The 16,932-nt window shown below is 39.5% G+C and overlaps 1 protein-coding gene across 2 annotated transcripts in view; it reads left to right on the plus strand.

Moving 5' to 3' along the window:
- The window catches only part of MKX (mohawk homeobox), a 49,167-nt gene extending 33,159 nt beyond the window's left edge, over positions 1-16,008 (plus strand). Inside the window, exons 6-7 of one of the 2 annotated variants that reach the window (XM_015619924.2) lie at positions 13,243-13,276; positions 13,408-13,490. In XM_015619924.2, coding sequence (XP_015475410.1) covers positions 13,243-13,276; positions 13,408-13,411 — 38 coding nt within the window. In that variant the 3' untranslated portion in view covers positions 13,412-13,490. Of the gene's footprint in view, positions 1-13,242; positions 13,277-13,402 lie in introns of both variants that reach the window. The other variant, XM_033511372.1, reaches the window with a different exon arrangement.
- Positions 16,009-16,932: the final 924 nt, after the last annotated feature.

Genomic DNA, 16,932 nt, shown 5'->3' on the forward strand with positions numbered 1-16,932 from the left:
ATTGTTCTATGGGAAAACTTTGGCTCACGGGCAAAAAGTTCTTGCAAAATGAAAGAAAAAGCCTTTGTTGTTATAAAAGTGGAAACAGAAGTACTACTAATAATAGCAGCAAGTTAATTTAAAAACATGAAACAGTTCACAGAGCTTAAAGAGTTTGCGTTGTAACTGCCTGGCTTGCATAGCTGCTGAGAGTCCTCCTCTTATCCTCTGTCCAAAAGCTCAAAGCCTAGAGTTGAACTGTGTTGGAGGGATCAAAGGATCTCACTTTCTTTCACCATAGTTATTTCCTAAAAAATATAAACGTTCTTTGTGTCTGGAGCCATGGTTTCATGTCTTGTTGATTTTCTCTATAGAAATGGAAATTCAGGATCTTAATTCTTAAAAGGCAGGTGAGAATGCAAGGTTATCTGTACAAATACATGATTTTTACACTGTACTGCTTACCCCCATAGGAAAACATCTAAGTAGATCAGGGAAGACACATAAAAAAATTCCCTATGTGTGAATTACTCTGAGATAAAGTTAATTTAATTGCTCCTTGAACAAAAAGTTCACAGTGACTTCCAGCTACATTTGTGAATTGTGAATTGTGTTCTATGAATGCAGGCATGTTCTAAATTTTTATTCACATATCTATAACTCAGTTTCCAATTGCAAACATTGTTGGCTGAAGGTTTTTTGGTTGTTTTTGGTTGTTTGTTTGTTGGTTTGGTTTGATTTGGTATTTGTTGTTTTTTTTGGTTTTTTTATGGTAACATGAGGAAAGACCAATTATTTATAATGCTAATAAAACTTCTGAGCTTGTTTTGATCTATAAAGCTTTTAAATTAATAAAAATTCATATTTTTTAAGTATATAAGTCGATTTAACCATAAATACCATATGGCTTTACCATAAATATGTATGTGTGTTTTAAGTCTGATATAGCAGACTGTTGCAGGAGAGAATTCCCCGGCAGAAATCTGCCTTCCAGGAAAACACCTCTGAGCTAATGTAATATAAACATGTAGTAAATATGACACTATCACCTTCTGCAACTGTCTTACATATTTTTGAAGCACCGTATGTCTGCACCAAGCTGATATTTTTAAACAGTATTCACCCTATTTGGAGGGAAAATGTTACAAGGGCTGCTTTAGATAACATTGTCTTTCATCTTGGAAGCTAATAGCAGCAATTCAGTTCTGTTTTAAAGGAGGCTATTGGCTTTAACTGCTTTTAGATTACATCCCCTGGTCAATGTGTCAGTGCCTTTTTGGGAGAAATATGTTCAATAACTATGGATAGTATATTTTTCCTGTGGTAATCATACACTGAGAATCAATAATTCATAATTCCATTATGAAAATTTATTAATACATTGATTACAAAGTAATTTCATAGTATGAAGGGAATTAATTACTTTTTGTCACTCATTATTTAAAAGATATGTATTATTACTGCCATAATTATTATTACTACTATTTTAGTCCAGTCTCCAATTAGGTACAGCTTCCAGTGGCTAGTGTAGCTTTTTCAGGTGAGAACTATTTGCAATGATCTCAGAATATCAGCTTCTTCACTCAGAGAAACTGCCTGTGCATATTGCCCGTAGTTCAAAAACTCTCTGTTTGAAAGCAGGTCTGTTTGCTTTGAAATACTGTGGCTTAGGCTCCTGCACAGCTCAGCAATTGCGTCTCTGCGAGCTGCTCTTCCCGAGATGAATGGCAAAGGCTTTGAATGAGGCTCGTTGTTATGCAGCGTGTCCTGCAGTTGGAGGAGCCGAGCAGAGCTGCTCTGCAGCACCGTGGAGCGAGCTTTGCTGAGGCTCTAAAATGCGGGCACTTGTGCGGTACCGAGAGGAGCAGGCAGTAAGTACATCAAGGTCAGGACGAGCTGGCAAGCCCTCGGCAGCAGCAGCAATCTGTGCTGCCATCCAGGTCCATTGCTGTGGCCCAGTGCTGCTGTCAGGGCTCAGGCAGTGCTCTCTGCCACGTGGATGCTCAGTGCCCTGCTACGTGGTGCTCATTTACTCATTGCAGCCTTAGCGGCCGAGGCCCGGCGTGCAGGGAAATCTGAATCCGGTCCCTGTCTTGTTATCAGTTGACAATGCTTCCCTGCTGGTTTCTTGAAAATCACTGTCTCCAAAAGCAGCAGTGCGTGTTGAATAACAAACCCCTTCACATTCAGGCTCTTCAGGTTTGGGAACAGAGCCAACATTCTTGAAGAATGATTTAGTGGCCAATAAACATCTGCAAGGTCTGTAAGACTGTCAGAAGCAGTAACATTGAAAGTAAAGATCATATCAGTAGCAATTCCCCTGTCCTGACTAGGCATTCAGTGCAAATATTTGTTCAGTCATCCTTGCTCTCATTCCTGTTATCACAGACGGTTTCATACATTTTGCCAGAGAGGCAATTTCATCTTCTTCCACAAAGCTGTTCACATCCAAGGCCTTTGCAATGTTAAGAACCGTCCTACTACTGTTTCAGGACCTCCCACACGTGCTCCTTCGGAGTGCAGGAGCCTCATCTGTCTTAGGCAAAGGTTCTGCTGTGAAGGGCACTTATAATTTTCAATTAGTGAGTGTCTGCAGTGTTAAAGTTTAGCTGCTCCTTGAGAATTCAAGCCCAGTGCGGCTGACTTTATTACACTGCACCAATCTCCATGATAGCCTGGAGAGGCTTTGAGCTCTTCTAAGTATGATTCTTCTGCAGGGTTACTGGAGTTGCACTGCATTAGGACTCAAACCATTTTAAACACAAGATGATGTTTGGAGTATAGGAGGTGTTTTTGCTGCTTCAGAAACTCTTGGCAAATAGGCACATCTTCCTGAATAACTCTGGGCATGCTGTTCTGCCCCAAGAGCTTTCTGCCTTTTGGTGCACTGCCTCTCACTCACTGAGTGAATAGGAAAACTGAAAACACAGCCCTTCTTGATAAGCTTCCCAATTTACTAGAATCTCTGAGGGCCCATTTAAAAAGGTGCCTGGGAATATTTAGGTTTGGGAAGAAATCCTGTAATGGAAATAATAACAGTGCAAGTTGTGGTGAGCAGGAGCATTAAGACTGCAATTGCTTCACAAAGGAAAGCAAAGGGAACAAAACTGAAGAGTTGACTCAAAAATAATGGTATCAAACACTAAAATCACTTTTGTGAAACTGGAGATGAGAATAATCCACAGGCAGCTCACTCAGCAGTTCCTTCCACCGATTATTCTGTATATGGTCAGGGAGGAGGTGACTACAGCTTTCTGTGTATGTTGCAGTTATTCCTCGAGAAGCTCAATAAAGGGGGTCCCATCACTAGATGGGATCTGTTGAGCTAGATGAGGAAAGAGATACTTTTCTGACATATAGACCTGGCCTAGTTTGAAAGATGCCTCAAAACCTATCTTATATCCTCATTGAGTGTTCACTGCTGGTTCTGTATCACCAAAGCCATAGCATGAACACAATTGAGTGCCTCTGAGGACAGGATGATTTAATGATGTGCTGTTCAGTGCCACTTGATACATTCTGTCTGACCCTTTTCAAAGTTTAATAAAGGTGTTTTCATAAGACATCTGTGGGATTTCATAAATGGATAAGTAAGGCACCAAACAATCACAATTTAAAGTAATTTTAGATACAGAAGACCTTGTGGATGCTTACGATTTCATGGGTTTTTATGCATGCAAAGCAACACTCTTTTTAACCTCATCTGCACCTGTTAGTGCTCAGCTATGCTGAAGTTGAAAGCCCAGGCTTTCAAGTCAGAGTCTAGAGATTCTAGGAGGGAATGTACTGTAGCACCTGTGAAAAGGTCAGTTAGAATGACCTATTGAGCCCCACACACACCTCTAGCACAAGCAGAGAACAAGCAGAGAGACTTGCAGTCAATAACATGATGTGCTTAATGTGTTAAGTCCACCTGACTGTCTTCTCTCTTCTTGTGTCCTCTTCCTGCAACCACCTTGGAGCTGTGTCATGGCACTGAGATTGTGCAGGGAAAGGTGTCACCAACTGCTCCAGGTTCAGCCCTGGCACATCTCCGTCATGTGCCTTCAGGAAGTGGTGACCACAGAAAATACCATCTGTGATTGTACTGCTGTATCTCATAGCATACTTAGTGTGAAGGCAGATTGCATAGCTTTTCCCATTTTTATGCAAACATACTGTAGAATACATATTTATATATGTATATATTTATATTATACATAATGTAGGAACAGATACAGGTAGGTATATATTTGAAAATATCTGTATCTCCTTGGAGATATAAACAATCTCTTAAATTTCACATGTAATCCCGGGATTTGCAGGATCTGTTGTGCAACAGTTGTCTGGGTTACCAGGAGGCTCTTTTGCAGCTTACAGTCATTTTTATGGCTGTTTGATTGCTGGAGCCCTGCTGATGCACTTTTCTTACAAGCTGCTTGAATTTGTATGCTTATGATCTCACAATGCAGTGAGTTTGGGACACTGCTTAGGTTTATGTGGATATCAGGAAAAGGTTCTTCACCCAGAGGATGGCTGGGCACTGGAACAAACTCTCCAGGGAAGCAGTCACAGCACCAAGCCTGCTGAAGTCCCAGAAGCATTTCAACAGTGTTCTCAGACTCACGGTGTAATTCAGGGGCTGTCCTGTGCAGGGCCAGGAGTTGGACTTCAATGATTCTTGTGGGTCCAGCTCAGGATATTCTATGATTCTGTGGTAAGTATTGTGCATATTTCAGTACCCCATGCTGTGGATGGAAGAAGCTGTGTTTAAATAGACCATATTTGTCAGTTCTTTATCTTACAGGCAAGTGAAAGAAACTGAATTTCATCTCTCAGGTAGACTTACCCATTCTTTATTCCATTCATCTGGCTAAACACACCATGGAAATCAGTTCTGGCTTTCACTGAGAAGTTCCTCCACTTGCCTGAAAATACAGTACCTTGTAATTTAAATTTTCTTTGTACAGCATATGCCATGTTTGAGCCTGCTTGGCTCCCAGGAGCAGGAGAGGAGCTGGCTCCTGCAAGTGGGGCCACAGGAATGGGTGGCACGTTTCTCTAAATTCTGCAAGAAGCTTCTGAAAATATTCTGTGTGCATGCATTCATATAATAACATTACACCGCATATATAGGGTCTGCTCCCAAACCCACAGCCAACTAGCATAACAAAATCAGATTTTACTGCTGTCGTGTCAGCCTGGGGTTGAAATATGGCTTTGAAACCCTCCCTTTCACCCTACTTTTTTAATGAAAAACAATCGTGCTGGAGTGTAATAGTGCTTACCCTGGCTGCATTTGACTTTAGCTTTTTATTTTTAAAGCCTTATTTTAGTCTTTAAGAGCTCCCAATTAAAATCTTTAGATCCAGAGTGAAAGACTGAACGTGCCTGCCTGCACAACAGCAACTTTCCTGGGTGGGAGAAGGATATTTTTGTATTAAAAACAAAGAAAGTTGACATAGTGGTGTGTTTTCACCTTTTATATTCCTTACTCTTTTTCTTTTTCCTGGTAAATCCTCATTTGCCATTTTGTCATTTCTTTTTTTGTAACATCTCCCATAGTCTTTCCTTGATTTCTTGTTTCCCTTCCACTTCTCCTTTTTCCTCTTTATTTCATCCTCCCCCTTACCTGTTGCTCAAGGTGGTTTTCAGTGTTAACCCCTCATGGTTGGTAACAGAAGGGCAAACTTCATCTGATGAGTCAGCACAGCACGTGTTGTAATTTGCTTCCCAAATAACACCACACACACACACAAAAGAAGCCTAGGTCAGATGTTCCTTTATGCATTGTGAAATGCATGTGGGAGACTATCACCAAGGAACCTGACAACATTGCACGACTCAATGAGAAACATGCCAGCTCAATGAGAAAAAAAAAATATTTCAGTCAGCTTTGCAGCAAGCTTGTAAAGAAAATAAAATCATATAACCATCAGTTTGTTAACAGCTCACCTCAACACTCACAGCCCCAGCTCCTATTATAGGCTCTGCTCAGGTCTGGCTAAGAAAACAAGACTCATACAGTGCCCTGAATCTCACCAAGGAGAACACACTGTCACTGGTTAGGGGAAATTTAGAGTCAGCTGTGACAGCCTGAACAATGAAGTGATTTACAACAGGTTTTTATCTATTTTGTTAACTCATAAATTCTTACATTCACGTGCGTAGTTCAAGACTCTAAGACCATTTGCACCATGCCTGCTATTATGTGGGGCTTTCAGTGCACTTATTAATGCAAATATTAATATAGACTTGCAAACTCGGTTTTCTTTTATGTTTTATAAAATACACCTATCACAGTCTCTGTGGGCATGTACATTCATTTTATAAAAATCACATGTATTAAAATGTAATTAGATGCCTACTCCCACTGCAGCAGGCTCCAGGCTGCACAATGTGAAAAAGTCTTTGAATGCTCAGGGATTCAGGAAAAAACTTGAGTGTTAGCAGTCCTTCACATTTAAAGCTTGTATATGAAGTTTGGTGCAAGAAACAAATTGCAATGAAATATTTTCACAGAAAAGGTTTGGTCTAGGGCTTGACGGAAAAGGGATGTTTCTAACATTGGCAAGACACACCATATGGATCTTAATAGAAGATGTCAGACCAGGGCTATAGCTGTTCCTGGGAAAAAAACCCACTGGGTGAGCAGGGAAAAATATTCACTCTAGTGGTCACTGTGAACATAAATTGTCATTATGCAGCTTGTTCATCTGAAAGGATGTAACAGCTGATGACAGGTCAGTTGTTATACTTGGTGTCCCTGTGAAGCCAAAGGAGTGAGGTAACAGGGTTGTGGGGGTGACTTCATTGCAAGCTGCTCTGTAACCTCCTGGAAGAAAGAGAGCAGCAGTAAAATAAAGCTTTGCTGAAAAGAACCTTTCTCTAGAGCCTGGACCCAGAGCTCATTCCTGTAAGTTTCTGACAGCTTTCCTCCTCCCACCCAACTAAAGGACATGCTAATAAATCTTTGTCAGTAGAAATCCAGTACGCCCCTGAGATCAGACCAGCGGTGATTGGTGTCATGCAGTCTCCCAGGTCACACTGCCATGCTGTGTCTGCAGCCACAGGTCACCTGAAACTCCAACAGGGACTTTCATTCCTCCACCAAAAGGTTCTGCTGCATGAGCACTGCCAGCCACAAACCTGGTGGTTTCACAGAGACCTTCCCAGCCCAGGACCTGCTTTGGGGCAGGAGTGGACTCATAAGAGACAACACTGAAGGGATCCCATGTGGAGGTGGCCTGGGGTCTGCAGGGAGTGTTCAGGGAGTATTTCTGTAGCAGACTCTGTGGTTTGGAGTCTCTTCCAGCATGAGCTTTCCTGTCTGCACTTCTCCATAATTCATCCTTAATAGGTTTACTGTCCCTGAGGAAACTGGGAGGATGGTGCAAAAGGAAAAGGGTTTTAGGAGTTTCAGTGCAGGGTGGGACGAGTGCTGCCTGTGTGTTGAAAGCCTGTGGTACTGTGGGTCGCTGGCTGAGCAGTTATCCATGTTTACAAACTCATTTGTCTGTTTACATTAGGCTCAAAAAGGGGGACTGCAAGTGCAAACATGGGACACCCAGCTTCTTCTTCCTCCAATTCAAGCTAGAGAAGCTGAGGTTTTCTTGTTTTTTAAAAGGTGCTACAGTTTTTGCACCAAGATTAAATGATATTTTTTATAAGAGCAAAAGCCCTGGCCTGCTGCTTTGGGCTACAATTTACCCTCCCTTGCATTGCTGAGCAGCCTGGGCTAAGCCACGTTCCCTCCCCAGATGTGGGTGAATATTAGTGGTGTTATGTGATTCATGGTTTACTTTGGGATCCTTCAGGAGTAAAGGAGCTGTGTCAATGAAGAAGAGCACAGGAGTATTAACTCAAATTAACCTAATTTTGTTCTTGGAGAAAGGGAGATCTGAAAGTCTTATGCACCCTGAAATTGTGGTTTGGAAAACACTGGAGTCAAGGGGGTGTGTGTGTGTGTGTGTGTGACCTACAGAAATACTTCATCACCCCACTAATTTACTCACACACGTAATGTTCATTTTTCTTTCAGCTGCCTCATTTTATTTCCTGTTTCTCCTTCTTTTTCCTCTTCTTGCTTGTTTTGAAAATGCTGGTCAACACATGTTAGGTCAGAGTCTCCAAAACCAACAAAAGAAAGTTCAGGAGAGGCAGTGAGAGAAACAACTAAATAATGTTGTCAATTTTAAAATGAAGATAAGTTATACAGGACCTTTTATTGAACCAACAAATGTTTTATGGTGTTCACCATTTGAGGCCAGCAGTTCTTTTCTTCTTTTTTTTTCCCCCTCTATTTTAAGCTAGAATAGAAGATGTGTAATTCATCAGGAATCTGTACATGTTTAAGTAGCTTCAAAAAATACGACGCTGATGTGAGACTGACCTACTGTGTCTTGACTTCTATGTCCATTTTTTCCCCACTACATAATGTTCTGTACCTTTCCCTCTCTGTCTCATTCCCTCATTCACACATTCTTTCCCCTGTTGGTTTCCAGCCATCTTTGCTTTGTCAGTGTTACCTGATAACACAAAGCAGGGTTTAAGCCAGTTGTTGTGGCTCAGCTGGAGCCGGATACCGCAGGGAGAGGGGGAGCCATGTGGAGGCTGCTTGGTGCTACCAAAGGGGTCAGTCTTGTCTTTGCTGTTCCCAGCAGGGCTTTAGGTGTACTTCATCACCCACACATGTGATATTCTTAGGTTAGAATTCTCAGATCCAAATGATAAAATGTCACTGTAATTGACATTGTTTTAGCACACCCCCTGAAGTTGTCCAAGTATATAAAAATTACTCATTTGGATGCAGCAGACACTAAGTGTCTGAGTTGTTCTAAAACATTTGAATGTGCTGCAAGCTCCGTGTCACCAGAGAGCCTTTGTGCATAGTAAATTGGAGCTATGTGATGCCATTGTGCAGTTCAGGGATGGTTTGCCTGCAAGAATGCCCAGCTTCATTTTCTTTGGCTGGTCCTTTCTGATAGCAGAAGAATAAAGGAAAACATTTAAAATGTAAGAGAAATCCTGGGAAATTCTGTTCTTAAATGCTTTTGAAATAGTCAAAATATTGCCTTGGCAGTATTTTGACTTTGGGCTTCCGAGACTCATTTCCATCTCTGCTAAAATGGGACAGAAGGCTACCTTGCAAGAGAGTTGTCAGGATCAGCCAGTTAATAATTACGAAGAAATTTCATGGTGAAAAAATGATGCAGGGTATATTATTAATAATGATGTGAGTCCTGAAAAATACCATGCTATATCACAAAGCTGGTATTGTCTGGTGTCTACACTCTTGGCACTATGCCCTACAGTAAACTGTATACTGAAAACTCATAGTAATGGAAAGGTATACAGAATTCCATTGGTAGGTGATTTATAGTGACTTCCTATTATAAACAAGAGGGAACAAATATCCTGCCTTGCTGGTTTCTTTGGGCAGATGTTGAGAGCAGAATGAGACATTCTTGGCCAGGCAAGAGCTGATTCCCTGGATGCTTACAACTGGGAGCAGAATGAAGTCCCAGAAAGTAGGTTTAAATGACAATCCCTAATTTTAAATGAGTTTCCATTTTCAGTGTTTAAAGCTTTCTGGCTGCAGAGCAAATGACCACAGTTTTAAATGATTTCCAAACCTGTAGCAAAAAAGTATTTCTGATGTTTAATATTAAATGGATTTGTTATAGGATCTCAATATATGTTGAAAGCTACCACCATCCTTTGACAAGAAGCATAATTCTTTCTGAGACACTAAAAAGTACCTTCAGCAGCAGCTTCTTCTGGTTTCAATTACTAAATATGCTATTGAACACTACTGTTGTTTGTTTAGGAAAATGATTTGTGCTGGCCACTTGTATGCTGTTAAAATGTATTTATGTCTGTATGTAGTAGGGTAAACATAATTTTTAACCTATCAAATGAGTCTTGGGAACAGTGTGGAACGCAACAATTCATCACTGATGAATTGATCACTTTCCCAGGAGTCACTTGACACACTGATCTAAGCTTGACAAGTCTGTAGGGGTTTAAATTTGTGTGACAGCTTGCCTTGGTCTCACAAATGAGAGAGCCACACTCTTTAGGAAGAGACCAGAGGTGCTGCCACTGAAGGTGTGTGAGATTAAAAGTAACCACAGTGCTTGGAGAGCTCTGGTGCAACCTTGGTACCTCAAGGTTGGTAAAGTACTGCTTTTCATGTACTAGAGAGAGGGTCATGAGTGGAGAGCCCATCAGCACTTGCTCTGGGGTGAGTCCTCAGCTGAGGCTACTTGGTGAGATTCTGGATACTCCATCATTTTATCATTCCTTTCATCACCATTTCCAGAGAGGTTACCCAGCCCCAGTGCCATTTCCTTCTTGCCTCAAAGATGAAATCTAGGAACATGTTGTATGATGGTCAAGAAAATGAGCACTCTCCATTTTGAGAATGCAGTTCTTTGATTATTTTCATGGCACAATCTCCAAAATGTTGCTTTTACAGTTGAAATATACTTTGAAATTCTTGCGCAGATACCTCAAATATCAAAAGCTTCAATTATTGAAATCTTTATTTGGTAGTTGGAGGAAGAGCAAATAGATTATAAAAGATTAAGAAAAAGAAAAATATTGGGTAAGACTCACCATTTTTTGGCCTTTTTTAAAATACATTTGATAACATTTTGTCATCTATGTTTTTTCTCTGGTCAGTGAAGAGCCAGACATGACCAGCCTGCATTTCTTCCAGGCTGAGGTAAGCCATTAAGGCTGTACTTATACTTGCAGTGTACTAATGTCTCTGTATATAAAAATAGATATGAATCATTGATATACTGAATAGCCAAAGGAGAGATATGCTCCTCCCCCCATCCAGCTGTCAGCATATCCACATGGATGATAATACTGTCCAAAGGACAAGAGTCTGAGGAAGGGGCCACAGAACAGGACTTAGGAATTTGTCTTTGCAGCAGCACTCAAGGACATTGGGCTGCAGTGTTAAATAGAATGACTGAATCCATTTCTTGGAGGATATCTCTGTTATTTATGAATGGAGTCTGGACAAATAAAGATACAAAGATGCATGACTTAGATGGCAGTTTCATGGCATGTGAAGTGAACCCCACTTTTGCTTTGATTCACATCAAGTTGGTTTGACTGGCAAGATGTCAAGGAGAGCATAAGGAAAGGTTTTTGTCTCTCTCACAGTGGTTATCCCTAAAAAAAAAAATAAAAATGGTAATACTTCCTTTGCTAAGGGCTGTTCAGACACAGGGGAGCTGCTTGGATGCTGTGGTAGAGCAGACTGGTATATGCTGTCAGAGGTTTGGTATAGCAGAAAAGGATTTTTGGCAAGAAAAAGGGGGCCTGTTCTTTGAAATGATAAATTTTCAGACTTCATTGTACTAACATGCTTTGAGAGCAGTTATTAGCCAGAGCTTTGCAAATTATCAGTGATGGTTTTATTTTAACCCAGTTTTGAGTTTCTTTGACTTAAATAATTCGTTTGAAAAAACCATAAAATCCAAACAGAATAAGAACATATGTGTGATTCAGGAAAAATCTTCAGCAAAGTTAAAGAATAGGCAGTTCTTTTTGCCTAGATTTTATTTTTTAGTTTTGCTACTGCTTTTATATACCATGGTCAAGATGCTTTCTTTTAGAGCTGGCTAAACACCAGTAAAAAATATTTGCAAATACTCCTTCAAATAAACGCTGGAATTGGAATGTGTGTCACCATTCACACCTACTTCCCTCAGAAGTTTGTACAAGCAATTTTTTTGTTCATAGGAAATATTTTCCAACAGCAAAAGAAACTGACAGATGCTTGAGAGAGGTGTATTTATATCCAGGTTTGCTCTGGCAATGATGTTCTCTATTACTTGCCATTTCCATTTCTATACCTACCGACCTATTCAGTCCTAAAGCTCATCTTGAAAACTGTCTCTAATTAAAAAAAAACAATGAAGCAAGGCTGAAGAATTCTTCATAGCCAAGTACAGCTTAAAAAAGGAGACTGTGTGTCATCCAGTACCTCTTTCTTGATCAAATGTTTCTTTTTTCCTTGGTTCCTTGTCCTCTGCATACACTGGTCTTCACCCTCTTGAATCCCTTTCAAGCATTGTTCTAGGAGATCTTAAAAGATACTGATTCAAGCTGTGCACTTTTGGAACAAAACTTAAATCTTGGTCACCTGTGAACATTTATTTATAAAGCTGTTTTGCAAAAGGATGGAGACCTGCCAGATCAAGCAGTTTGGCAAACAGCTGATCTCTGAATTGCAGCTGGTCTCCCTGCCGTTCTTTAGTGGGACTGTGGTCTCCAGCAGTCACCTCCAAGTATGGGCAGTGCAGCTGAGCTGAATTATTGGCTGTAGGAGACAATGGACTGCTGGCTGTGGTTGCTCCTAAGGGGAGGGCTACCAAGGGTTATTCCAGTGGAAGCTCTGTTTAAAGACAAGATCAAGTTTTAATTCATAATCTGATGGAAATCTAGCTGTAAGGTTGATTTGTATTTGGGAATCTGGCTTCGCAAAGACCTACAGTACTTTATGGGATTTATGTTGTGTTTAGAGACTTTTTGGGTCTCTTGTAGCCATTAGTGTTCATGCTGTTGCTGTTTCTTTGGTTTGACTTGTTTTCCATAGATATGGCAGCTGGGCATCAGCTTCTTACTCATCTATAATGTATTTCTGTGTCAGGATAGCAAAGCCATTGAATAAAGCTTATACATTTCTGCCTGGTAAATATTTCTGGCTTCTCTGGGATGTGAGGACTTAGTGAATGAACAAATATAACTCTTGATGAGGAAGTGTAGTTTATGCCTGTGATGCAGTTTCATCTCTGAGGGCTGTTAACCAGGTGTGCTTGTTACTTGTGTCCCTCTCAGCTGCCTCTGTGACGGAGCACTGCCTGAGCAAGGGATGCAGTAGAACCCACACACATCATGTGTGCATGGGTGAGAGTCCTATTTTTAGTGCATACTAGAAGGCATTCACTGAAAGGCAATTTTTAGGTTTTGCAATTCCTTATGTCTGTGGTATTCAAAACAAATATGTTTTGAAGAACTCCTCTATTACCCTGCAAAATATAGGTGAACCTTCAAGAACAGTTACAGCTTCAGTGTAGCTTTCTCCAGGAAGATGCCTGCATGAAGCTAGTCCTTTATGTGTTTCAAAGCAAAGATTTTATTTTAGATCTGGTATCAATTTTGGAATAAATCTTGGGTTATTTTTCAATATGTCTATTCCCTGAACATGCTTGTTTTTAAAACTATTAAAATAAAATAGCCTTTTTTTTTTCCTGTTTTCAGAAAATCTGGAGAATGGACCAAATAAGTGTGAAAGGTGAGTAAGGGACTTCAAAGCTTTCCGAAACTACTTTTGTTATTACAACAACTACTGTTATTATTACAGTTTTCCTGATAGCTGTGTAAGATGTGTGTGTAAATATTTGTTGTTGCTTGAATCTAGCACAGCTAACAGAAAGGGACCCAGCAAAGATGAGACGTACTGGAAGGAGATCAACGCAGCTATGGCCCTAACAAACCTTGCCCAGGGGAAGGATAAACTGCAGGGAACGACCAGCTGCATCATCCAGAAATCATCACATATATCAGAAGTAAAGACTGTGAAAGTGCCATTAGTTCAGCAGTTTTGAGGGATGGGTCCTCTTTCTTTTTCACATCAAACAGACATTTTCCTCACAGGATTGGTTTTCAGCAAAATCAGATTCACAGACAGGAGGAAAATGTGCAAAATAGGTTCCCTTTTACAGAATGGTCAGTTAAAAAAATTAAGGTCCCTTCTGACTCAGATGTTTTCATTGTATTAAATAAAATGTTCAACTGCTTCTATAAAAGGCATGTAAATTATAAAAACCCTGTTTTTATCAAAACATTAACTTATTTTATGTTACTCAAAGTGCGCATAAGATGTTTGCATTGCTATTACAGTAAGTGCCTTGCTTTGAAAAAATAAGCTATAACGTGGGCATAGTACAACAGTGTTATGCCTCAAAATGACAATGCCATAATGCTTATACTTTGTATATTATTCCAAGTGGGCTTAAGCAGCCGAGGGCTAAACACATTACTGCTGAAGGCCCTGGAGAGTTGTGCTTATTTGACTTGTACAAACTGACGAGTCTTAATGAAATTGTTACATCATTCTCACTCTCTTTTTTTTTAATCAACAGTGTTATAAAAATTGTACAGTACGTTTTGTCAAAGTGAAGTTAAGGTTGTTATGCATGTTTCTTACCTGTATATGCAGTATATTAAAATACCAAAATCATTCCTTTGAAAAGTGCAATACTCTAGAACACAAATTTAGGAAATAAGTTAATTGTTCAGATTATTTTGAACTTATACATATGCTCTCAGCTGTGTTGCTCATTAAAGATTTGTAGTTGAGAAGGTTTTAGTCAGACTAGTTGTAAATTCAAGTTGAATTTCTATAATTTTAAGCTTTACTAGTGACTTACTGAAGTTTTGATAGAAGTAAAATCGGTTTCTTCTTGTACAAAACAAAAACTATAGTGCCATTCGGAAATGTTTCCATGGTGGAACTTACTACTTTAATGTGGTTTAAGCATTTTTATTTTGTATGTACTGCATAAATGAGGACAGTTGATTGACATCTCACATTTCAGTAAGAAAAGCCTATAATATAAATTATCAAAGCCCAAACAAGAATCACAAAAGGAACTGAAACATTGAAGAATCTCAGCATTTAAGGCAGGAGGGTTTTAAGAAGATACTAAACCATGTATTAAATGTCATGTCTCTAAAATTGACTGCTATTGAGTGTAATAACTATCATAAAACAAGGTTTATTTTTAAATTTTATCTGGAGGTGTACAAGTTATTCTTAAGTCATATAACAATAGTCTAATGAGGTTTACAGTGCTTGAATAAACAGTGGCAAAGCCAAACCAATTTATACAGAATCCGTTACAGAAAACTGGAAAAGAGCTGATTGTTGCTAGGATTTGGATTTTTTCCTGTGGGTATCCTGTCAGGTTTTTTCCTACTTATCCCTTTCTTTGCTTCTCTTTATGGTGAGCCATCAATGAACAAGACAAGACTTTAGTTCTGCTCCTGCTGAGTTTAATGGCAGAACTCCCACATCAATGGAAGCAGGACTATGCTAATGATGTAACTAACTTGCAAATAGAGGCTGTTTCAGTTGCACTAAAATAGTCAAGACACATTGCAAATATCAGCCTTGGTGTGACTTCTTAGGAAACTTCTTGATGTAACATAACGTTGTTGGTTTTATTTAGTGTACAATGAAAATTATTTGATATGAAAATATTTTGTACATATATATTTTTACTTTGTTTTCTAAATTGCTGATTTGCATTGACTTAAAGTGCCAAGCAAGAAATGTATGTTGTGACTGTATGAACAGTTGAAGTATGTTTTACTGACTTGCATCATTATATGTCTAAGATTCCATGACATTAATTTTTAATACTTTACTGGATTTTGGCATAATAATGTGAGTTTATAACTAATAGCAGAGAGTTAATACTTCACTTTTGTTCATACTATTATAAGTTATTCTGGTATTAAATATTTTGTGACAATAAATTCATGGTTTTGACAAACTCTTCTGTTAGGAATATTCAGTGTTTTTGTCTGTATAAACAACAAAATTTGTCATGTAAAAAGGGTACTTTTGGGGACTCTTCTGAAGTAAAACTGGAGAAGGCAAGCCATTGTATAAACAACTTGTTAATGGTTCTCTTTTCCAATGATCAAAGCACAAGAATAATCTGTAAAACACATCAAGTGGGTTTTAAATTTAAGAAATACTTGGCCTAATTTCTTGTTACTGTTTTCTTTAATTTATTTTTTTTCTACTGCTGCTTTAGAGTTTTCTGAAAACACAAATTCTGATGAATTATGTGTGTGTCTTTTTTAAATAACAAAAGTCATGATCAGTGCTGAGCCAACAGCTAATGAAAACTCAGTAATTATTTATGATATTGGAAAAACAAACATTATTACTATTGCTCTTCCTTGTTTCAACATATGTAACCATTTTAGTAAAATAAATAACTGCAAACAACATCTTGCTGGTTTGAATTAAATATTCATTTATCTGTCCTTAGGCATTTGCATTTCTGGTTTCCTGTAATAGTCAGGGTTTCCCTGCACTGGGACACAAGCATGTGACAGGCTAGGACAAAACAGAAGAGTTAGTCTGATCAGTACACCTGGTGGTACATAGTTGTGTCACGTAGTTTAGCTCATCCCTGATGAAAATGACTGCAACAAGGCTCGAGTAATGACTAATGACAACATGGCAGGATGCTAGTAAATCCTCCACATTGGAGGAGTGCAGGGGAAAGCCATAGCTACTTACTGACCTTAGTCACTGGAGAAGGTCCATCAGTTGGGAAAGACTTTGGTCACTTAGGTGTTTTTGGGAGCACCGGCTACATTTGCCTACATTGCCCTTTGTGGATGTTTGCTGTGGAACCCTGCTGGAGAAGGAGATGCAGTCAGCCCAGCCAGAAGCTCAGCGCTCATAGTAGAGAGCCCAGTGCAAGTGATCTCAACTTTTGTGCCTCAGCAAAGCTGATCCACTTGCATGGAAGGGGTGATAGCTAAGATTTTCTGGGCGATCAGTAATTTCAGTTTTTATGTCCTGCTGATCTGTGATAAGCGTGTACTGCTGCAATACTTCTGGCCATCCAACATGTCAGTGGAGATCTGGATGTTAAGCTGATACATGAGTTCCTGAGGGAGTATGTACAGCCTGACTTTTGCTGTTGGGAATGTGTAAAAACACCCACATCTTAATGATGCTGAGCTACTTGGCACCTACTTTGTACCCGAGTCTGACATGAAGACACCAACTCAATCTGCTCCCACCTACTCTGTCACATCATTTGCCAGAGCTGAGCACTCCAAACTCTTATAAACCACTGAGTCAGGGGAGCTCCAATTTTCAGTTCAGTAGTTAGAATATATATTGGGCTCAGGATTGCA

This window comes from Parus major, chromosome 2 (assembly GCF_001522545.3).
Source record: "Parus major isolate Abel chromosome 2, Parus_major1.1, whole genome shotgun sequence".
Lineage (NCBI taxonomy): Eukaryota > Metazoa > Chordata > Aves > Passeriformes > Paridae > Parus > Parus major.